The following is a 23,841-nucleotide window of genomic DNA, read 5'->3' as shown; positions in this document are numbered from 1 at the left end:
TGTGTTGTCGCAAACGGCAGGAGCTCATTCTTCCTCGCTGCCGAGTCACACACCAATGCACGCGTGTGCCTCGTCCGCCTCACCCACCCATCTGCTCTCGGACCCCGAGCCGCTCCCAGAGCCTGCCTGCCCCTGGCGCCGCCGCGGTGGGCAAGGGGGTGCAGGACGGCAGCGCTGGGCCGGTGCTGGCCCCTTTCCCCCCGGGTTTCCGAAACCCTGGCCCACACCAGCTCCCGGGAGCCCACGGGAAGGGAAGGCTCTCCAGGGAGACTGATGCCAACTCAGGCAGCAGGGGGTCTTCCAGCCCACGGCCACGGGCAGACAAGGAGAGACAGGTACCCATTCCCCAAGGGCCTTGAGGAATCGTGTCCCTGTTTTCTTCACAGAGGCACAGAGCAGGTCACCCCCTGGTTTCGCCCGCTGACCCCCACCCCAGATTGTCTGCAGTCACACCTCAGCAAGCAGCATGTTTGCTCAGGTCCCCCTGGGGTGCCGACAGCCCACTTTCTGTCTCCCCTCCTTAGGAGGGGCCCCGGGGCTTGGTGCTCATTGGCGGCATCAGTGGGGGCAACAAGGCCCAGTGCCCGCCCTTCTTAAGCCTATGCGGCACAACCAAGATGGCAGTTGCTATAAATTTTGTTTTCTAAGTGGGAGGAGAATCTGACATTTTATTACTGGGTACTGTCACCTCCGACAGGGCAAGGTCCCTGGGCACCTAGACACGGAAGGCACGATGCTCCTCTTGTCTACTGAGATCCCCTGTCGCTTTGCTCTGATGATACTTCGGGAGCGCTGGCCCCGGGGGTCTGAGGGTGCCCTGCCGGCCGCTGCTCAGGGGGAGGGTCGGCTCTTCCTGCGGGTCATCGCCCCACTGTGACCAGCATGGCTGGTGTTCTGCTTTGGCTGCTGGCTATTTGTTGGTGGGAAAATCATTCGCTTTCTTTGCACTTCAGTTCTAAGACGGGAGGAATAATGCCTGTTCGTGAGGATTCCGGGAGCTAGTTTGTGTATACATCCATGAACTGTTTAGGAGCTACCCCGATGAAGTCGGTATTATTATTATTATTATTATTGGATTCACACAGACAACTAAGAAAAAATGTCAGGGTCTTTGCTGCCTGGGGAGAAAGAAGAGACAGACAGAGTCTGTCACTGAGACACTGCACGTCCCTGTGTCTTGGAAACGACCGACTGCATTGGCAAGTCAGTTACAGGAAACTGCCCTCACCACTTGCGTGAGGTTGAACTTGCCCTTGCCTCTCTTAGCTCAGCGGCAACCGGCTGGGGTGGCGGCTCTGTGTGCACGTGGGTTTCTGTTTTCCTGGGCGTCCCTTCCTCCCCGCCCTTTGTCTGCGCTGTGAGAGGCTTAGGGTAAGGCGGAACGGAAAGAGCCTCCTGTCCTGAGGGCGATGACACAGCAGGGACCCACCCAGCGACAGGTTGGCTGGGAGCTGTGTTTCCAAAGCTGGTGCCCGCTCCCCTGTGCTTCCCTCTTCAGAGCTGCCAACTCTGCAATGTCGCGCATTTCACCCACTTCATCTGCCCCTTCCGGCCCTCCTCACATTCTTGTATTCAAAATACCAGCTGCGTTGAGACCTAACCCACAGAGCATCAAAGTCACCCTTTGAAGTGCGATGAGTGATTCTCACTATATTCATGCAGTGGCACAACCATCGCCACAATCCAATGTTACAACATCTTCTTTGCCCCCAACGGTGACCCTGTACCCTTTACAAGCCGTTCCCTGCCCTCCTCCCCCAGCCCCTGGCCACCGCTAATCTACTTTCTGTCACTATGGATTCGCCTTTTCTGGACATTTCCTATAAATGGAATGACAAAGAGCCTTTTCTGACTGGCTTCTTGAACTTAGTGTAATGTTTCGAGATTCATCCATGTTGTAATGTGGGTTAGTACGTATTGCTTTTCGTGGCTGGATAACACTCCATTGGGCAGATACACGTCTGGTTTCCCCCTTCACCATCTGATGAGCACTTGGGTTATTCCACTCGTTAGCTTCACGACTAATGACGCTAGGAACCTTTGTGCACGGGCTTCTGTGTGGACACGCGTTTCCAGTTCTCCTGGTGCACACCCGGGAGAGGAACTGCTGAGTCATGAGGTAGCTTTCTGTTTACCTGTCTGAGCATCTGCCAAACTGTGTTCCAAGGTGGCTGCCCCACTTTGCATCCCCACCAGCAGTGTGGGCTGGCCCTGATTGCTCCGGATCCTCCTGTTAGGTAGAAGTTTAGGAGAAGGAGAAGGAGGAGGGGTGGGAGGGGGTCCAGAGTACCTGCAGAAAAAGCTCATAAATAACTTTGATCAACTGCCCCTGGCTACGAATCTGTTTTGAACAGGATCACAAGAGGTGTCTGGAACAAGATAAAAATCTGAGTTAATGGTCCTCTACCCAGACTCATGCCCTCCCTTGGGAAAGCATGCACCACCTTCTCCCACCAATAGTTCCCTCGCCCCGCCCCGGAGATTGTATGCATCCTCAGGACCTGGGACAGAGCCCCTCTGCCTTTCCCACCCGCCTCCGCTAGGCCCACTCTCCTCCCTGAGACATATCACTGATCGGCTCTGCTTACGTACCAACAGGCTTGCTGACCTGTCATTCTTTGCTGCGGGGCAAGAAGACCCGAGCCTGCCGCAGCACACATCAAGTTCTATTTTACGAACTTGGCTCTGCCCGCGTGCCACTACTCCTGCAGGGTCTAAGCTTCCACAGGACACGGCTGGGCCTAGGACTGTCCTAACAGCCACCAAAGCACCCAGCGTGTTCTGAAGCCGCCTCAGCTGCTCGTTGGGTGTACGTTTTATCACCATCAGTTACGGTTCCTACCTCAAGGGTAAGCCTCCTCCGGGAGAAAACACAGGTCTAATGCCACGTCTCGCTGGAAACCTAGCCCATAAGCAGAGCTGCCCTGTTATGGGGTCCTGCACCGTGCACGGCCTCATTTTTCAGATGGGGACACTGGCCGAGCCGCTGACAGCCGAGCTGCAGTTCAGACTGGGTTTTCACTCTACCAGTGTCCTCCGCGCTGAAGGGCTTCTGTCCGCGGTGGAGGCAGGGAAGCTGGGAGAGACGCAGAGACCGATCTGAGGTCCTCTGCTTTCCCCTCATAAGAAGCTCCCCAAAGGTAGGACGGATGTTTTTGGTGCTTTTGCTATCTCCTGTTGTACCCAGTACAGAGGGTTAACTCAAACGAGCACTTCCGAGGATACAAGCTTTGAGCGCTGACATGAAGGCGAACGCGCTGAAATGGGAAGGGAAGGGACTGCTGTCCCGGGCCAGTGCACTCCTCATTCGCGACTACCTGTAATAAATAATACACAGCAGGCATCCCACCCCTTGCGCGCGGCCACGGAGCCATAGCCCGGACTAGATCGCACTTAAATCTCCGACAGTTGGCCTGCGTGCTTCCAATGTCACCGCACGGAAACCCAGCTGTCAACTCAGCTCCCATCCGGTGCCCGGGACGCTGCCTGGCGCCAGGCTGCTGGCAAACGGCCGTTGGGAAAGCGGAACTAGGCAAAGACAGGCCTTTGCCCCTAATCAACATGGCTGCCGGAGGCTTCAGGCTGGGGGCGGTGCAATGAGGATCACGTGAGAAGAACTCCATTCCTTCATTGGCCTTCTATCCTTGGAGGGCGGGACGCAAAAAACTCAGCAGGTCCAGCCTTAAAGGGCCCGCTGCAGAACCCGCCGGAGCTCCGCCCTCGAGAGCTGGGCAGCGGGGACGCGAAGGGAAACGGTGGCGGACCTGGCTGGCGCGCAGAGGCTGCGTCTGCCGGAGCGGCGGTGACCGCCGGCTGCGACGCGACAGCGAGGGGGTTAACCGCGAGTCGGCAGACGGGAGAGCACGAGCCCGGCGCGGCCGACGAGGGCGCTCTGGCGCCGGGATGGAGGACGGCGTGGCGGCACCCCGGCTCGGGGAGGCGGCCGAGGCGGCCGAGGCTCGAGTGCGGCCCGAGGTGACGCTGCGGCCCTTCGCGCCGTTCTCCGCGGCGGCCGAGGCCGATGAGGGCGGCGGCGACTGGAGCTTCATCGACTGCGAGATGGAGGAGGTGGACATGCAGGACCTGCCCAGCGCCACCATCGCCTGCCACCTGGACCCGCGCGTGTTCGTGGACGGCCTCTGCCGGGTGAGGGCGGGCGCGTGGGCCGTTGGGTGCAGGGCTGACACCTGTTGCTGGAGGACGCGGTGAGGGTCGCGGCTCCAAGGCCCCGGGCTGACAGGGACAGGGAGGAGACTCCGGGGACGCCGCGACAGCCCAGGCAGGCCTGCCCGCCGAGGTCCCCTCCTGCTCCGCCTGGGGTGGGGTCGCACTCCCCGAGGGTCCCGGTCCCCGAGCACCCGCCAGGCTGCATGCCCAGCCTGCCCAGTGGTTGTTTAGCGCCTGGGCCGGGCCCTGGGCTCCTCACCGCCTCCAGTGACGCCCCTGCCCTGGGTGTCTGCTCAGGCAGGGACCGGGAACAATTCGCCCCTGAAGTGAGGGGGGGAGCTCGGGAGCTGGTGCTGTGCTGTCACCCGGAGGCTCGTCCCGGCCGCTGCACTTACTGGTTAGATGAGGGGTCACCTCATTCCTAGGCACTCGCTCGCTGTGGCGCCGTGACTCACGCGTCGCCAATCTGCACTAGTGGAAGAAGAGCCAATGTTTGGGTGAGCGGCGCGGTTGCTCATTACCCTGCGGTTGGCCAGTTTCGGTGGGATGGTGTTGGGAGGGGAGGGACCCACTTTTCAGGCCTGTAGGACATTCCTCGGGAATCTTGCTCCCTGGAGGAGTGACATGCCACCCTCAGGGACACTCAGTCCATGGGGACTCCCTTCTCCACCAACCTCCCCCCCAGCCCCCACCCCCACACAGTTTAGACACTCTGGAAGGTGAGGGGACAGGTATGAGCAATCAGTGGTGGAGGGGGGGAGGCATTTATTTCAATCTGCGATCGGCACGCGGAATAAACTTGGACCCCATGGGCGGTGAGGAACGAAGCCTGTCTTGGAGAGCTGTGCCCGCGCGGAGAGCAGCTGTCAGGGACAAACCTCCCTGGCCCGGCTCGGCCCGTGCGCCCTCGGTGCCAACGGGGGCCGCCGTGGACCAGAGAGTGAGCTTAGTACAAACGCATCATCTATGTGCCGTGTCCTTTCAGGAGGGATCCCCAATGGCTGTGACCTTCGGTGAGCTTCCGAGTGCACATTCCCAAGCGACAATTGTCACAAACACAGGGTCTTACTCACTCTTAAACCTTCCCTCTCCCTGGGCCAGCGTCTAGCAGCGTCCGCAGTCTTTCTTGGGGGTCCCCACGATGCCGCTGGGGGAGCTGGGTCAGGTCGTGTGAGATGGCACCGTTTGCTCGGGTGTCGGGCGAGACACCGGTCACACCCTTTCCGGGAGGGTTGCGCACAACCCTGAGGGGCTGCGTGTGAGATTTTGCCCGCTCGGCTGGCTGTCCGTTTTAGCAAATGGGAGTGGAGGTGGAGCCCCGGGCCGGGCACTGTTGGCGGCTCCCAGGGCACCACCGTGATTCGCTGGTGTTCCCGCCTTCAGGGCTGACGCCCTTGTCGGGGGAGACACGCACATGAGTAAATATCAAATGTGTGGGAGGTGATGCCGCCAAAGGAAAAGCCAAAACCCTGAGGTGGGGGGGGGGGATCTGGGAGAGGAGACGGCTGCTTTGTGTGAGAGACGGGGCGGGGTCCTTGCTGGGGAGGTGGGGGGAGGAGCAGGCTGCGGGCTGGTGTTCCTGCGCACACTGGGTCGTTTATTCCCGCGCTGTTTATGCAGGGCCCCTGTGCTCTGGCTCTGTTTGAGGCCCAGTGGGTGGAGCGGTGAGCACGCTGAGCTTCCTGCGTACGTCCTGGGGGTGAGAACCGGGACACTAGAGAGAAGTAAGAGGACCCCGGTCTGTCTGAGTGGTGAGTGCGGTGCAGAAAACAGCAGGACAATGTGACGGAGAGTGACCGGGCAGGGGGCAGGGCGGGGTGGTGTCAGCCAGGCCCCGGAATCAGCACCCTGTGGTGGTTCAGGAGGTTTTAATTAGGAGCTGGTTCTCAGGGGGCAGGGCTCGGGGAGTCAGTAGGGGGTGTCGCTGGAACCCCAGGAGAGGAGCTGCCTGGTGGGAGCTGAGACCTGAAGGTGTAGCCCTGAGGTGCTGAGCCGGGAGGGACACCCCATTTGTCCCTGGGTGGCACTGACGGCTGAGCCAGGAGGGACACCCCCACATTCATCCCTGGGTGGCACTGATGACTGAGCAGGGAGGGACACCCTCACTTGTCCCTGGGTGGCACTGAGGTGCTGAGCCGGGAGGGACACCCCCACTTGTCCCTGGGTGGCACTGAGGTGCTGAGCAGAGAGGGACACCCCCACTTGTCCCTGGGTGGCACTGACAGCTGAGCAGGGAGGGACACCCCCACATTTGTCCCTGGGTGGCACTGAGAAGCTGAGCAGGGAGGGACACCCCCACTTGTCCCTGGGTGGCACTGAGGTGCTGAGCCAGGAGAGACACCCCCACATTTGTCCTTGGGTGGCACTGACAGCTGAGCAGGGAGGGACACCCCCACTTACCCCCCAGCTCTCTGAACCAGCTGGCTGCCAGGGAGCCCGCAGTGCTGGGCACGGGTGGGTTGGCGTCGCAGGGCCCAGGGCCGGTGCAGCCGACGAAGAGTGCCTCTGGGGACAGTGCAGGGGGAGAAGACTTGCTGAGGGTGGCCACCAGCCCCTCGAGACGCAGTGGCCTCAGAGGCCTCCGCACAGCTGGGACTCGGCCCATGGAGGAAGCCCTCTGTGCGAACTCCGTGTGGCTGGCATCCAGGCAGAGTGAGTGGCAGATACACCCAGTGCAGGGGCGAACTGCGTGCGTTTGGGGGACAGGGAGGGGGCCCGTGTGGCAGAGTGGAGTTCTGAGTGCGAATGGGGATGGGCGGCGGCCCCTGAGGCTGCCCGCAGCCAGGGCCCCGAGGGCCTTAGAGGTCACACAGGGATTCAGACTCTACTCTCCGTACTCTCCGGGACAGACAGGCTGCAGGATGTCTTCCGGGAGGGGAGGGGGTGGCAGAGAGGAGGCCAGCAGACTGGTCAGGAGGCTCCGATGCGGCTCGGACTCTGGCGGTGACGCAGGAGCTGCAGCGGAGGGCGGAAGGCCCGTGGGAGCCTGTCTTCTCCGTGCGGGGGGTCCAGAGCGTCGGGGTGCGGGGGGGGGCCCTTTAGCATCAGGGGCTTGTCCACGCTGCCCTGTGACATGTCAGATGACGGGTGAAGACACCGAACGCCGCCGGACCGAGGGGCCAGTCCCGGGGGCAGACAGCTCTGCGGAAATCACTGCGAGGCGTCCGGGGCAGAGGGGGCTAGCCGGTCCGCGGGGTGGGACCAAGTTGGTTCTGGGGCTTCGGTCTGACAGCCTCACTGTCGTGAAGGCCAGTCCTCCTGTCCCACCCTGGGGAGTGTGTCTGAGCCTCACTGATTGGCTGGGTGGCAGGGCAAGGGGAGGCCCTGCTGGGGGGTCTGGCCGTCCCCTCCCCTGGGTGGGCGTCTGGGCCCGTCAGGGGCTCCTGCGACAAAATACCACAGCAGAAGGCATTCTCACAGCCCAGAGGCCGGCGTGGTCACCTGCGGGCCTGCGACCCCGCCCCGTGCAGACTCCTCCCTTCTCGCTGTGTCCTCGCCAGTGGCAGGGACGAGGGGCTCTGGGGGCGGGTGTCTCTTTCCTCGGGGCACTAACCCCATGGTGAGGGCTCCAGCCCCTTGACCCGAGTAGTCCCGCCCAAAGCCCCCAGCTAATACCACCGTCCTCGGGGATCAGGGTGTTTGTTTGCCTGTGAGTTTGGGGGGGCAGCCAGACGTCCAGGTTAAGGCGCGTGGGGGGAAGGAAAAGGCCGTGCCGAACTTCCCGCCGCCGGCTCACGGCGCTCTGCCGCCTCAGCCTGAAGGGAGCGGAGTCAACGGGCCCGAACCACGCGTCCCCGGGGAGCTGTCACCTCAGAGGCGGTTTTCTAACGGTACCTGTTGGCGTCTGACCTGCAGCATTTGTCCCTGTTAGCTGGGCAGTCATTAACAGTAAATAATCTTTAATGAGCATGTTCACGAAGTGCTCACCTAAGAAAATAACTGAAACGGCATCATCGTTAATTCCAAGTAGCGAGAGTCACACGGTCACTAACGAATGAACACTTTTATTAAAAGAAGGTTACCTTCTCTTGTGCAAATGTTCACTTAGCACACGCATCACTGGCCGAGGCTGGGAATGTTTTTCCTTGTGCCGAGAAAGCAGAGCACAGCCTGGAACCAGAAATCCTGCGTGCTTGGGGCAGGGGCCCCTCGGTTCCCCAGAGTAAGCGTTTCTTCGGCCATTGCCACGCCAGCCTGGCGTCCAAGGTCTCAGACAACCTTCTGTCGGTGGCAGGCAGTCAGCGTAGGTCCACACCGTAACGGGACAAATACCACTTTCTCTGTCGCCTGCAACACGGGTGTGCGTTGCTGATCGGCAGAGCTCTGCCTGAGGGCTAAGGCGGGACATGCCAACCATAGGAAAGCTCCCTCTGCTGGAGAATAAACTCTCCTTTCTTGACACCAGTGCCCGTGGCAACCTGCAATACCCCCTGGTGTCTTCAAACCCCGGGGACTATCCGAGAGGCGCAGGAGGAGTCCGAGTGACGTCCTTACGTTCTTCCCGTCCGCAGAGACCCCCTGGGTGGTCTGCAGACCCCCTTGCCCCGGCCACCACAGACCCCCCCCCCCCCAGTCTCAGGGCCTGGGGACCCCAGGTGAGCTCCCCAGGAGATCCTAAGTGGGAGTCACGTTGAGGACCGTCGTCCCGGCCACCAGGGATTTTGCCTGACCAGAGACGTTGCACCATGGAAAGAGGACAGAACGGTCTGTCGTTGAGCCCCACTTTCGGCCAGGTCTGCGCCCGGGGTCCCCCGTTTGCAGCAGGGGTCAGGCTCTGGGCCCTGCTCCTGAGTGGCAGGGTGACTGCCCAAGAGGCCGAGCCTGTGGGCGGGCGACTCACCAGGGGCCTGCTCTTCAGTGCGGGGTCGCCACCCCTGACCCCCTCACACCGCGGCCCCTCCACCCCAAGGTCAGATCCAGTGTCCTAGCCTCACTGATGGCAACAGGATGACGAAGACGGATCGCAGATGATCCAGGGGCACAGCCGGTGCACAGTGGCTGCTGCTCGAGGGGCGGGTGTGCTGGCCCGGCCATGTCCCCCTCGCCCCCGTCTGCAGCCCCCTCACCCCCGTCTGCGGTGGCGAGTTGCCAGGCGACCTCCCAGCAGGACGGGAACGGGCGGTTCCAGGTCCGTGTCAAGTCCAGGTGTTGCCCGTCCAGCCGGGTGTCCTGGGCACGCGGTTTCTCGGGCTCAGCCGTGTGCAGAGATCCCCCTTAAACCTCCCGGAGCGGGAGGTCTGGGACTGGCAGGTTCGGGGCGCCCAGGAGGCCGTGTGTCTTAGCCGCCCCACGGGTAGATATGGCGAAGTTCACTTTAGAAGTGATCTGCTGTTTCCCTAATTTTGGAATTTCTGACCCTTACATAAATCATGTTCGGGGTTTTTTTTGTTTTGTGGGTTTTACCCCCCATCCTTGAGATCCTTCTGGTCCTCCTCCCCGTCGCTCCCGGGCAGGGTCTGGTCCCCTCTCCGGCCTGACCTGCTGTCCCAGTCACTGCTCCCGGCACCTGTCCTCCAGCAGCCAGAGCTGTGAACGCCGTCGCCTGCAATGCCAGCTTGTCCCACAGGGGGCGACAGCGGGCATTGTGCCGGGCTGGAGACCCCAGAGTAGGGCTGTGGGAGCATTTGTGGGTGTGTCTCCCTTTCTCGCCGTTTCCAAACGTGCCTCAGATGGTGCGGTCCACTCTTCGTCCTGCGTGTCCCTGAGGGGCCGTCACCCTGTTCTGGGGCTGCGTCATCCCATCGCACTCACAGCAGGTGCGCCCATCCGTGGGTGTGCTGAGGGGACGGGGAGGGGACACTCCACTCGGGGCACACTCTCCGTGGGAGGCCTCCCTGCAGGGGCTGGCGGCATGGTTCAGCCGTGGACGACAATGTGCTGCTCGTGAGTGCCCACGGCCGAGGGAACCGGGGGCTGGCCCTGGATGAGGCGGAGGTGACCCCCACCACCGTGTTCTCGGGGCCCACCCTGACCGGCAGCAGGGGGTGGACACGGCCCTCCCGCCCTTCCGGGGTGCAGCAGATGCGATCCCCAAGCTCAGCATCCGGAAAGCGTTGACGCGCTCCACCCCAGGCGGATGGATGGCGGGGCGGGTTGCCTCCCCCGTCACAGTCACTGCTGAGGCTTGTCCCTGCGCTGGGTCCCAAGGGTGTGGAGGGGCGGGTAACCTGGAGGGCTGTGTCGGGTGCAGCAGGCTCCCGCCACCCCCAACCTGTGCACGCCCAGGCACTGCGGTGAGACGGCCAGGGCATGGATCCGCTCCCCCACCTGCGCCTTGGCCTCCCCGCCTGCGAAGTGGGTGCCAGGAGGACTTGCGTCTCAGGGTGTGTGTGGCACGCCCGTCACACTGACTAGGAAGCAGTGAGCACGTGACATCCGTCCCCACATGCATTCTCCTCTGCTGTGTGACAGACTCGCTCAGGACCCGGAGGGCCAAGGGTGGGAGCCTTTGCCGTCTCCCTTTCTGGGGCGCCCCTGCCCCCCAGTCTGCAAGCAAGCGAGCCTCAGTTGCGGTCTTGCCCGAAGGCCGGGCCACAGGAGTTTGGCATCCTGGCTGCTGCACGGTGGCGGGCAGGACTGCGTTTCTGAGGGGGTGTTGGACTGGGGACTCCCTCCCTGGGGGCTGGTGGCGGGAGGCCCCCCCTCAGTCCTGCCTCTCGTGGGCCTCTCCCTGCGGCAGCTCACGGCCCGGCAGCTGGCTGCCATCAGAGCAGGCAAGAGAGGGCGGAGCGGGGCTCCCGGTCTGTGACCTGGTCTCCAAAGGAGAGCGGCCGCCACCCCCCCCCCCCCCCCCGTGTCCTGGGCTCTCGCAGCAAGGCCGTGAGGGGGCTCACCCTCGGGGAGCAGGGCTTGCAGGGGGTGGGGGGAGTGCTGGGGCTGCACACCCCCGGGGACGGGGCCGCCAGCCACAGCAGCTGCCTCCCAAGACCTTTTCGTCCTTGCAAACTGGTTTGAGTTGTGTGGAGCAGTTAATGTTCAGGATATTTATCAAGGCATTTTACACTCTGATTTTTTCCTGGCTCCGACTCTATGAAAGAATACAGTGTGAACCTCTAAACAGAAAATAGCTCATGGATAAGATTATAGGGAGGCCGTTGAGTTTTCAGCATATCGAAAGGTGCTCGCGGCTGGGTTTTGGAGAAGAGAGGGTGGGGCGGGGGTGGAACCGAACCTGTCCCACCGCGGGAGGGGCCGGTACTTTTCCTTTCGTCACTGATTTTGGCAGCTGCCGCCTGAATTTCCCACGTGGAATCCTAACGCCATAGAAAGAGGTCTTTGAGATCGGCCTGATTTCCAAATTAGAACAGCGTTACCTAATTCAGGTAGCTAATTATGGATTCATTATTATTTTTTTTGTTCAACATAATATCTTGTTTTACTTTATCCTCTTTGTATTTTCTGTCAAACTTCCTGCTTTATTTTAAAGATAGTAAAGCAGTTCCTGTTTATTTGTGTGCCTGACGTGTAACATACGTCATTGCATCTTTTTACAAGAACTCTGTGAAAAAGGGGCTGTTGTCACCCCCGGCCTACAGGTGTGGACACTGAGGCCGGGGCAGGCCAGGCGACCCGCCCCCCTCCCGTGGCCGGGAAGAGCCGGTCCTCTGCAGGGACACGCACACCTCACGTACTCCCCAGCACAGCCCGGTGAGCGAGCGCTCCGCGAGGTGGTGGCCAGGTCAGCGTGAGGGGCCGGCCCCAGGCAGACCCGGGGGGGGGGGGGGGGGATGAGACAGAGCTCCCTTCTTGCACCGTGCGCGTTGTGTGAGCATAAACACAGAGCGTCATAGAGACACAGTACACCTCTTGCCCTCGGCCAAGTCGGGAACCTCCCGGACTCCGGGTGCGTCCTCTGTCAGTGAGCACGGGAGCTGAGTAGGCCCTCGCGGGCTGTGTGCCGGTATCGAGGAGCCCGCCCCGTCGCCCCTCGCCCCGCGGGTGACGCCATAAATCAGACTCTTCCCCCAAGTGGGCATTCGCTCCAGAGGAGGATTTCCTGGGGCGACCTCAGCCCTCCTCCCTGCGGCCTTCCCTGCCCTCCCCCTGCAGGGGGCGCTGGACCCGACCCCCCTCGGATCGCGGCTGCTGCGGCTCTTTAGTGGAAAGACGGGTTCACGAGAGGAAAACAGTTGGGAGGGCGCACGCACCACCCGGGGGAAAAACCCGGCGAGAGGGAACGCAGTGAGGAGCTACTGTAAATCTCGTCCCCACGAGCCCCTCGCCCGGGGCACAGGCATCGCGGCGTCCCTGACTCCCTTCCCCGCGCTGCGCCAGACGCCCCGCCACCGCCCCGCGGCTGCCAGTCTGTGCCGCTCGGTCCCTGCGCCTCGTTCGCCGGCCCCCCGACGCCCCCTGCTGGCAGCCGCCGGTCTGGCCCGCTGTCTTGGCGTCTGTTTCTGCTCCGCTTGTCCGTTCTTTTCCTTTTCTAGACTCAGTCATTGCTGTGTATGTACTGCCGTTTTATTGTTCACGAATTTGATCTTTCTTTCTTATGTAATTAAAAAATGAACACGATTTAAATGAAGAAAAAAGTATTTTAAAAGAGCGAGGGAGAGTAAACGTGTGGAGGAAGGGCAGGCCTCCCAGCGGTCGGACCAACGCAGTCCCGCCGTCTGCAGGGTCCTGGGCCCGGAGTCCAGAGTCACCCCGGGCCGCAGGGGGGCCGATGGCCGGTACGCAGGGGGCGGAGGGGCGGGGGTGGTTCCCTGCCTGAATGGCCGCTTCACCACCTCCAGCCCACAACGACCCCCATGTCCAGGGCGAGTTTCTGGGGTGACACCCGCGGGTTTCCTTCGCGCCCCACTCCCACCTTGCCCGCGTTGCTCAGGGGGAGGGGCGCTGGGGGGGCGCCGGTGACAGCTGGAGAGGAGGCGAACCTGGCGCCGACGCTGGTTCCCCACCGGACCGTGGGAGGGTGTGTGGATGGTGTGGGGGTGGGGGGCGCCTCCTGCACCCGCGGCGAGTCTGCGCAGTGACCTCTGAGTCTGCCCGAGGTAGGGCCCAGGGTCACGGCTGTTCCTCGTTGGCAGGGTGACGACGGCATGTCCCAGTGTGGACGATAGGCTGTACAAGGAATTATCATGCAGTTAGTTTCCACCCCCCCCCCCCCATTTGGGGGTGCTCACCATGCGTGCCAAACGTGCACCGTTTTTTTTGATCCTCCTCACGACCTTCTGAGACAGGTGCTGTGCTTGCTCTTCTCCCTTCACGAGACTCGTCAGCCCACGGAACCCTGGCAGCTGGGCGCCCCCCCCCCCCCCGGCCAGGCTGTCCCTGGACCGCGCGGGCAGCGTCTGCCGGGAGCCTCGCGCGTCTCCGAGGCGGCCTCTGGCGGGAGAGGCAGAGGCCAGCCCCGACCTCCCGGGCTCCCCAGGGATTCCTGACCCGCGCTTGGCTCGTAGGCCCCTCCTCCCCGCCCCCACCCCCCACCACCACCGCCCCCCACTATCGATGCGTTCGTTTACCTCTCTGTGAAATGACGTCCCCCCCGCGGCCCCGCCGTCCAGATGAGCCTGCAGTCAGTGAGGACATCCAGAGTCAGGCCGGCGGGAACAGGCAACACTGTCCCCGGCGCCGCGGGGGGCTCTGTTCGGGGCCGCCTGCCCACCGGCTCCTGGACAGCAGGGACCTTCCTGTCCCGGGTCCCGGCCAGCGGGACTGATTCTGTTCTGAGCACCGGCGCCCGCCCGCCGCCAGGGGGCGGTAGCGTCACGTCCGTTCTGCCGGGGAGCCTGGTGGCTGCGGATTTCAGGCATCAAAGCCAGCGAGTGCCTTTTCAGAAGTGAGAGTCACACCCGTGCCGCAGGGAGCTGTTAGAAAGGTGAGTTTGCGGTTGCAACGTTACAGCAAAGAGACCCCCCTGCACCCCTCCACACACACAGGCCCCCCCACCCTGAATGGACCCGTCCCTGCCCCTGGGCCGCGAGGCCCCTTTGGTTAGGCTGGAACCACGGGGCTCCAGGTGGGCCTCAGGGGCTAACCTTCCACTCTGCGGCGCCTGGGAACCTGTGCTTGCCGGTCCGGCCGAGGCTGCTGGGATTTGTTGCAGTTTACGGGGACTGGGATTCAGCTTACCAGCGGGGAGAACTCACAGGAGGCACACGCTTCAGTTCAGGGACAAGGGGGATTTCCTGAGCTGGCCCCAGGGGCTGGGTGTACCACGTGGGTGACTCGCTTTGTGTGCGGGTAGAGAGGTCACTGCCCCTGAGCCGTGGGCGGTGTGCTCAGCCGGACCCCCTGTCCTTGCGTGAATCCAAAACTACCTGCTGCTCGGGACCGTGTAGTGACAGTGTTCCGGGCCGGAGCCGGGGTTCCGGCAAATTCTAGTAGATCTCAACTCCTTTCCCACAACCCACCTGAGGGGCAGATCTCGGGTGGTGATGGAGACCCTGCCCTGAGCCCCTCCCCACCACGGCTGGGCCTGCAGTCTGTACCGCTCCCGTGCACCCCCGAAAAGCAGACCACCGGTCAGAAGTGCACGCTGGGTTACAGCTCGGGACCTGGCCTGGCGACACGGGCCGACGTTCGGAAAGCGACGCAGGGCTGCTCGTCCCCGTGTCCCTCTTCCTAGAGGGGCCGCACCCAGGGGCTGTCTCTCAACTCCACCAGCGGCTCCACCCGGCACAGCATTTGCGGGCGGATTTCATTTTTAAACCAGTTCTGACCTCGTGTGTTTCTTTGAGGTGATTCGTCAGTGTCCCGGGGGCTCACGCCTGAGCCCCGTTGTGCTCTGTTCTGTGGAACACTCATTTAGTCCTTGATGTATATTGGGAGATACTGTTAATGGACCATAAGATACTATGTAACATCTAAGTTTAGAAAGTTTCAGTTACTTAGACCAAGCACAGGATCCCAGCCTGTCCTCAGTACGGTGAGCCGGCCGGAGAGCGAGGCACTAGGTGAGCTGGGGTGGAGACCGATAGAGAGGCCGTGTGTGGGGGGCGGTGACCTCCTGCACTCGATGGAGTGGGGGGGGGGTCCTGCAGAGGCCCCAGCGAGCAAGCAGACGGAGCGTGACGCAAGGGTGACTGAGGTGTGGAATGCATGGCACCAGCCCACCACCCCGAGGCCCGTGGCCGAGCCTCTGTGGTCTGCAAGAGGACAGTGGCAGGAAACACAGGCTGTGACAGTGTATGGAGGCCAGTGACACTTCAGAAACACTCATTTAAGCTTTACCAAGGACTCCGTTTCAATGTCAGCGAGGTTTAATGTAGCATTGCTGCGTAGTTCATTTTCTTTTCCTTCTTCGTTTTCTGTGCAGACGGCACAGGGACCTTGGTGGCAGGATCGCCTGCTGCTTGTCCATCTTATTTTTGTGGTTCAGTCCGGGTGGAGACATTTGAGGGGGTGCATGTATATTACCCACGGACGCCCGCCCTCGATGGACAGATGCCCTCTGTAGTTTGGAATTCTGCACGTTAGAAGATGGTGCGACATAGGCAGGAGTAGGGGGGTGGGCCCCAGCACCATGCCCCCCCGGTTCAAGGCCCAGCTCTGCCAGCGGCTCGGCTGTGTGACCGTGGGTGAGTAGCTTAACTGCTCTGTGCTTTGGCGTCTTCACTTGTAAAACAGGATCGTGAGGGTGAAAGAACACCGTATAAATAAGTGACTCAGAATAACAGCAGGGACATCGTTAGGGTTTAGTTTATTAGCAAGTTTGTTAAGTAAAGCAACAGTGACTCCCTCTCTGGGGCCCTCGGCACCACCGGTGCAGCCGGCTCGGTAGTTCCAGCCCAGGCTGCCCCTGTCCCCGCCCTTCCTGAGGGACAGGCCGGGCTCGGGGCTCACACAGGACTAGGGCTTGTCGCTCTCCGAGCAGGTGAGAAGATGCAGATGTGACCCCCCCCCCCAAAAGGGGGGGAGCTGGGAGCCCAGCCTCAGCCGTGTCACAGCCCACAGGGCAGCAGTCAGAGTCGGCGCCAGGCAGCTTGGCCTGTGGGCGGAGCGGCTCGGGCCCGTCTGGCAGTCCCGGGTGCCCCGTCGGCACGTGGCCATTGGGTGAGAGCTCGTTAGTTTGTGTCCAAACGTGTTAACTTGCCCACACCCGAGCGTTTCTGGCCTGAAATTGCAGGCTGTCATCATTACGTCTCCGTCTGTGATGCGGTGTCTCCCAGGAGACCAGGTCGGAACGAGTGTCTCTGTAATTATTACAGCAAGATCGAGGCTGTCCTGGGAGGTGCTCGTGCAGCTGAACTAGGGTCTGGCTGTGCCGTGCCGCTGGCGAGGGGGGATGAGCTCACCGTAGAGGGGGGCCTCCCAGCATCTTCCTGCGCCCCCGTGGCCGCCTCCTGGGGCCTGGAGCCCTGGGGGCTGCTCAGCCTGGGACCCTCCCTCGTCCCCAGGTCCCGCCTGCACCGCACAGCATCCTCACACACACCTGGTACTCCAGTGAAGTTGGCCTGCAGGGGTTTCCTGTCCCCGTGGGTGGACAGCCCGTGTCCAGCCCGTGTCCAGCCCGTGTCCAGCCCGAGGCTGGCCAACCAGTCTGGTGGGTTTTCTCCGTGCGATGGCCCTAGCAGTGCTCAGCTGTCTGGAACTCCATTTGAAACAATCCTGTCATATTGCATTGTGACAGCTGTCACACCAGCGTGCATTTAAAAAAGAACTTATCCAAATGATTGAATTTCTGTGCAGCCATTTTAAAGTTGAAGCCGGAAGAAGATACACAACACGTTGAGTGTGTTACGCTTCATTATTTCAAGAAAGGTAAAGATGCAGCTGAGAGGCAGAAAAAGATTTGTGCCGTGTGTGGAGAAGGTGCCGGGACTGATCGAACGTGTCAGAGTGGTCTGCGAAGTTTCTTGGTCCTGCTGACATTCTGGCCAAGCAGTTCTCTGCCGTGGGGCTGTCTCAGGCCCTGGAAGGCGTTTAGCAGCACCCGGGCCTCTGCCCACCAGCAGCCAGTAGCGGGAGAGAGCCGACCTACTCAACATATCCAAATCAATAAAGTTATTGGTGAAAGTGAAAAATGGGTCTGATTTTTATGGAAAAAACTGAACGGACTTTTTGGCCAGCCTGGTGCATGGGACTGTCTGGGCAAGATGGCCTCGGCCAAGAAATGTTCCTTCTTGGAACGAGAAACTCAAGGAACAGGCGACTGGGTCCTGTTCCCACATGAACTGCAGAAGTCAGCGTGGGTTTCGGTCACTTGTTCTGTTCCGAGAGTCCTGGTGGAGAGGGTGACAGGCCCTCCGGTGTTCGCAGAAAGGTGGCTGGCCCGGGTGGGGGAGGCCAAGGGCTGGTGGGGTGAGGGGCAGACTCCCCCGGTGCTGACCTGCCGTCTGGTCCTCATGCCGGGGGAGCAGCACTGCCCGCACGTGAGTCACCTCCCGACCGGGGTCCTGTCCCCGAGAGTGGCAGCCCATGTGCTGACCCCGGGGTGTCATCAGATCCTTCGTCGGCCAGCAGGCCTCCTGATGCCCCCCTAGCAGAGCTCCCCCCCAGGAGGGGAGCTCAACTGGGTTAGGATAGCTTTCCTGGGGTTCCTGGCTCCCCAACATTTTGTTCCATCCCCCCCCCAACCCACACCGGGAGCTTCAGTGAAGACGGTGGGACCTGGGGCTCTGGCGGGCGAGAAGGCTGCGAGCTGGTCGCCTTCTGTGGCACTTTCACAGCTCGAGTCCGCCCCTCCCCACCCCGTGTGTACAAGGGGGTGGGGCGGGGGGGATGCATCCAGTCCGGTGACGGTGTGTCCCTTGGACTCTCGTAAATTAATAGCAGCTTTGGCATCGGCCTGACAGTCTTTAAGGTTCAATTGGAGAGGACCTCGAACCCTTTAGACGGACCCTTAACCCACTCGGAATTCGGCGGCAGAAATGTAACACCCTCAGCTCTGTTTGGTCTTCAAGTGGCCATGTTTGAAGCCCAGCTGTCATTCCACGTCACCTAGGCCCAGGGTTCCCCTGTGCCCGGAGCTGGGGGCATCCCTGCGGTGGCGGGTCGCCCCTCTGCTGCCTGGCTGTCTGAGTCCCCCCCGCCCCGGGCCTCAGAAAGAGGCTTTTTCAGTCTTTCTTTTTCCCATATATATATATATATACACACACACACACACATATACCTATATATAGATATATAGATAGATAGATAAATAGATATGCATATAATGCTATGAATTTCCCTCTAGATACGGCTTTGGCTGCATCTTGCAGTGCTGACATGTCATGTCGTCATTGTCTTTCACTGCAAGATATTTCTGATCTCCACTGTAATTTCCTCTTTGACCGGTGGATTACCTACAAATGTATTGATTTCTTGCAAACATTTGGGGAGTTTCTACTTACCCCTTGTGTCATTAATTCCTAGTGCAATCCCACTAAGGGATCAGAAAACACCCTGTCTCGGGCCCTGGGTGTCTTTGAGACAGGCATCACGGCCCCGCAGAGAGCCCGTTTCACGAGCACGTGGCTTCTCCGTCGTCGGTGCAGCACCGAACGGCAGCTCAGAGTCGACTGCGCTCGATTTGCTATTTGTGTTGTGGCCTCACTGCATTTCGTCTGGTCTGTCGCTGACAGGAGTGTTCCAGTTCCCAACCGTGACATGGGTCTATGGCTCTTTCCTGCATGTGCACATGTACATGTATACACATGTATGTGTACACACACATACTACATTATTCGGTACATACAAATTCAGAATATCTCTCGGGCAAATCGGCCCTTTTATCATTATCAAATGTCCCTCGGACCTGCCAGGGATGCTTTTGCCTCAAAGTCCAGTTGCGTGACACGAGACAGCTACATCCGCTTCCTCCGATCAGAGTCCACAGGGAGTGGGTTTTCCGTGCCTCTTCTCTCTGTCACCTCGCTGTTTATTTCCTGTGTGCGCCCCTTAGTTTATGGTTTTCCTTCCTGACTTCTTTTGAAGCAGTTATTATCCTTTTATTATTTCCTTTTTTAAAAGATTTTATTTATTTATTTTTAGAGAGGGAAGGGAGGGAGATAGAGAGAGAGAGAAACATCAATGTGCGGTTGCTGGGGGCCGTGGCCTGCAACCCAGGCATGTGCCCTGACTGGGAATCGAACCGGCGATGCTTTGGTTCCCAGCCCGAGCTCAGTCCACTGAGCTACGCCAGCCAGGGCCTATTAATTCATTGGTTCACTCCACTAGCGTGTTTGCTGTCTGTCCCCTTCCTGTTCTGTGCGTGGTTGTTCTGGAGATTTCGGCGTGCCTCCTGGGCTTATTAAGGTGTGACAGAAACTGTAAAGAAGAAATAATATTGTAGCACACGCGGCCTCCATGGTTCACACATTGTTCTGAAAATGCCTATAAATTTCCATCTATCTACTTACCTCTCTGTCTATCCATCTATCTACCCCTAAAGACCTAGAGCTGTTAATGCAAGAATCACCAAAATGAGCGAAAAGGGTGAAGTTGACATCATATATAAAGTCTTCAGAAGTCCTTAAACACTTTTGGAAATTCTGTTACTAATTTTCCTAGAAAAAGAAAAAAAATTCAGTTTAAACAAGAATAACTTACAAACTATTTTCAACCTTGATCGGAATCAAAGTCCACAGCTCCCATAAAAACCTAACAGCCGGTCCCTCCCGCAGACAGAAGCTGCGTCGACAACACGCCCGTCGGAGCCCGTCTCCGCGGCCACGGATGATCATGGCTCTCGTTCCCAGGGCCACACACTTTACACGGAGCTGCCGGGATGGGGGTTCGTCTGTCATTTGGACTCGTGGGGCCTTGTGAGGCCAGTGATGGAAGCGAGACTCAGACAAGGTCCAGGCTGCCCCACCAGCGTCCTTTGTGAATCCGCCCCCCGCCCCCTGTCCCCAGTCACAGCCTGTCACAGCCTGTCACCTCGCAATTTGACGGAAACCTTCATAGGTGTTACTATCAGCGGGATTACATTTCCCCTAGTGGGGGATGAGATTTTCCACTGCTGTCGGTGAGAACAGGGCTGACTCACAGAGCAAACTATAATTATGAAGATTTATTTTTACAGAGCATGACTTTCTTAACCGTGGCAGTGTCCGCTTTCTCAGAGTCGGTAGAAGCATTCAGAAAGAGGAGTGCCCTGGCGTTGGAAGGCCTGTTTCGCCCTTGCAGCCTTGCTCTGATAAATTCATTCTGAACGAGACGTTTTCGCTATTTCTAGCTAACTGAGTCTCTGGTCTCAGTTTGGATTGTGACGGTCCCCTGAGGGATATTAATAGACATTACTGGAAGTCAGAGAGGAGGTTTTTCTGCCTGTAGAATGTGGGCAAAAGGTCAAAGTCAACAGCCTGCTGCGTGATGACTGTCAGCAGCCGGACCACCCAGGGGGCTCTCGCCGGCTGTCGCTGGCTGCCCCTGCCATCCTCGGGCCTCGGACAAGAGCCCCCACACTCGTCAGCGGCCGCTTGGGAGAGAGTCGTCCTGGGGCCACCGGGGTGGGGAGGCAGCTCCGGTCGGACCTCGCGCCCGAATGCGCTCTGCTGGGGACGGGGCCGCGGTTTCTTTAACGGCCGGCCCTCGGACTTTTGCCGCGGCTGGTCTGGGCCTGGCCCCTCCGTAAACCCAGGCGAAGGTGATCCGCCGACAGAGGTTCAAAGCGCAGCGGGGGCACACGCTTGTTTTCTCGCCGCTCTGGTGGCCGCCGCCCAGGTCGCGGGGCCGGTGGGTCTGGTTTCTCCTGCCACCTCTGCCCTTGGCCTGCAGGTGGCGCCTCCGAGCTGTGTTCGCGCGTGACCGTCCTTCGTGCGCCCGTCCGAGGCCGGTCCTGTGCCCTCATCTCCTCTTTGTCGGCCGGCGACTCCAGTCGGACTTCAGGGGGGCCCGCCTGAAGGGCCTCTTGCTAGGTCGTGGCCTCCCTAAAGACCCCTCTCCAGAGAGGGTCGTCACACGCTGAGGTGCCCGGGTTAGGACGTCCACTTGCACATCAGGGGGCCCAGTTCAGCCGATAACACGGCTGGGGTCATTGTAGCCGTGGCGGAAACAGAGCGGAACGGTGGTCCCTAGGGGCTGAGCAGTGTGTGGGGGGTGGGAGGGGCGCAGCAAAATGGGGAAATGCTGGTCGGAGGGCGTGGGCTTCCGGTTGGAGATGAGTTGGCCCCGGGGCCCACTGTGGCACACGGCTCCCTGCCGAGGTCCGTGGCACCGTGCGGTGCACTTGGAGTTCACCGAGAGGCTGTGCCGGAGCGCTCTCCCGCGCACATGAGGGGCCGGCTGTGCGGGGTGACGGTCTGTTGACCAGTTGCCGTCATCGGCTCACAACGCATGTGCGTGCAGTTCGTCACATCACACGCCTTGAATACGTAAATTTTCTGTTTGTCAGTCACACCTCAGTACCACGGGGGGAAGGAGCATGCACAGGGATCTGCTAGCACCGTGGTCCCCCAAACAGGCATCAGGTTGTTCCCTCCCTGACACCAGTGACTCTGAGCCCGTCCCGGCGTCACGTGTTTGGTGGGGGGGGGTGTCCCCACACCATCGAGTCTCGGACACCAGTGGCCGTCCTTCAGTTCAGCCCAATTCCGACCCTGTCTGCCTGGAGACAGGGAGAGACACAGCATCAGGTCCCATGGGTGGGGCTGGGACCCACAAGACTGCCTCCCACACCCCCCCACCCCCGATGCCAGGGGCCAGAGTCCAGGCCGTCGTCCTGGCATCTGACAAGCCGGCAGGCCCAGCGCCCCTCTCCCTGGGTTCGGTTTATTTGCTGGAGCCGCTCACAGGACTCAGAGAGGCACTTTCCTCGCCAGACCCGCAGGTCCTTAAGGAGGACGTAACTCAGGAGCAGCCGGAGGGAGGAGGTGTGCGGGGCCCAGCGTGGGGGAGACGAGGGCCTCCACACTCTGAACGCACCCCTCCCCCCAAACCTCCGCGTGCTCCCCACGCCAGAAGCTTCTGAGCCCCGTCCTTTTGGGGTGCTGCGGAGGCTCCATATGATCATTGGCCATGGGCTGTTGATCCAACCTCCAGCCCCCTCCTTTCCCCAGGGATCGGGGGTGGGACCGAAAGTCCCCCCCCAGTGACAAAAGTCACCTCGTTAACATAACAAGAGACAGCTGTCTGTGCTCATCACTCAGGAAGTTCCCAGGGGGTTGGGAGCTCCGGGCCAAGCACAGGGTGAAGAGGGAATTCCCACTTCTTACCGTGAATCACAGCATCGCACTCTTTCAACGGCATCGACCCCCTCCTGGCAGCCCCCGGGCCCCTCCTCCGCCCGTGTCCAGCCCAGGGGCTGAGGACACGGAAGGAAGGGAGCTGCCCCGCTGGCAGCCTCCAGACAGCCCCTTCCGCGCTGGAGGCCACTGGGCCGCAGAGCCCGGCGGGGTGGGGTGGGGGTCGCCCTCCTCACCGCCAGCTCCGAGACACCAGGGGGCACACAGGCCCCTTCCTGATCTCCCAGCTTTCTCAGAGTTTTTTTCTGTGATACACTGTGAGAACTGCTGTGCGAGGCACCCTGGTTGTGTGGGATACTTGTCAGGCCTGGAAGCAGCAGAGGTTTTCGTGTCTGTGACCTGTTGCTTCGGCATCGCGCTGATGCCTGGAAACGACCCCCTGCTTTTGGATGTCTTGCTGTCCGCCTTGCTGGCATCTGTCTTGCTGGTGCTTGGGAGGTGAGGAGCACGCCCACGCCACCTCCCAGCCTCATCTCGAAGCCTGCAGGGCTCCCCTGCCTTTGCGGGCTCTGTCTCCGGCCGCGCCGGGTGGCAGCGCACAGCTCCTGCTGCCCTGGCACAGCACAGGACAGGTGGCAGCCTCGCTGAGTGAGCCGCAGTGACGCCTGAACATGCCCCCGGCTGGACCATTCTGCAGTCATTCAGCCCCGGGCCACGCAGTGGATTCATACTTTCCACGGCCACGCGGGCTGGCCGGTTTCCATGTCAGCCGGAGCCCCGGGAAGAGGGAAGGACATGCCGTCATTCTTTCCATCCGAGCTCCCTCCCAGGCCCGGATGCCAGCACGCTCGGCCGAAGGAAGCTGCCAGGGCTGGCCAGGCTGTGTGCAGACCGGCCTCCGGGCCCAGCCCTCCAGGGGACAGAGGAGACGGCTCTGGACAGGCTAAAGCTGGCCCGGCCTCGCCTGGGACAGCGACATAAATGGAGCCTCTCCCTTCCCCCCGCCCCCCCAGAACCGTTGCCTGGGTGCACCGGTGGCAAGCGGGGAGGCGGCTGCCGTGCAGACGCCCGGGTCGGAGCGTGACACCAAAGGTGCCGTTCCTCCCTCGCCCCTGACACCTGGCGCCGGCCGCAAAGGCAGCCCGCAAGCAGACCCCACACAAGGGCTCCCGCCAGCGCCGGGAGCCAGATGGGAGCCGTGAGTGGTGCCGTAGAGAGGAGAAGGCGTTTCAGAAGGAACAACAGGTGTTCTGCTCAGGGTCGAACACTGGGGGCCAGCAGCCCCCACAGAATTGGAGCTCCCTGCCTGGAGCCACCCACCTCGACCCTCGAGGCCCGGGGACCCCGCCGGCACGGCTGCCGTTTCAGAAAACGTGTTCCAGGGAGATGAGAGGCGGGTCTATTTTGGGACTCCTGACTAACTCGCTTTATTCCGTTTCCTGTAAAGCCGAGCTAGCGTAAGGGTCCGGGACAATATGAGATCTATTTCTGTAGCAGACACCTTCCTCTTTCCCGTGTCCGAATTAATGCTTCCCCGTGGGTTGTCCATGGGGCTCTGACCCTGGCCGGCTCAGCCCACCTGTCCTGTCCGACCACTCCCGCCTGGGTGCTGACGGACACC

At 60.8% G+C, this 23,841-nt stretch overlaps 1 protein-coding gene across 1 annotated transcript in view; it reads left to right on the top strand.

Annotated features, from left to right (window-relative positions):
- The first annotated feature begins 3,695 nt into the window (after positions 1-3,695).
- RCAN1 (regulator of calcineurin 1) overlaps positions 3,696-23,841 on the top strand; it is a 55,164-nt gene continuing 35,018 nt past the window's right edge. The window contains exon 1 of the mRNA XM_028503952.2: positions 3,696-4,146. Within this exon, the coding sequence (XP_028359753.1) occupies positions 3,904-4,146 (243 nt within the window). The 5' untranslated portion in view covers positions 3,696-3,903. The remainder of the gene's footprint in view (positions 4,147-23,841) is intronic.

Source organism: Phyllostomus discolor, chromosome 2 (genome assembly GCF_004126475.2).
Source record: "Phyllostomus discolor isolate MPI-MPIP mPhyDis1 chromosome 2, mPhyDis1.pri.v3, whole genome shotgun sequence".
Lineage (NCBI taxonomy): Eukaryota > Metazoa > Chordata > Mammalia > Chiroptera > Phyllostomidae > Phyllostomus > Phyllostomus discolor.
This window is presented reverse-complemented; position numbering and strand designations above follow the sequence as displayed.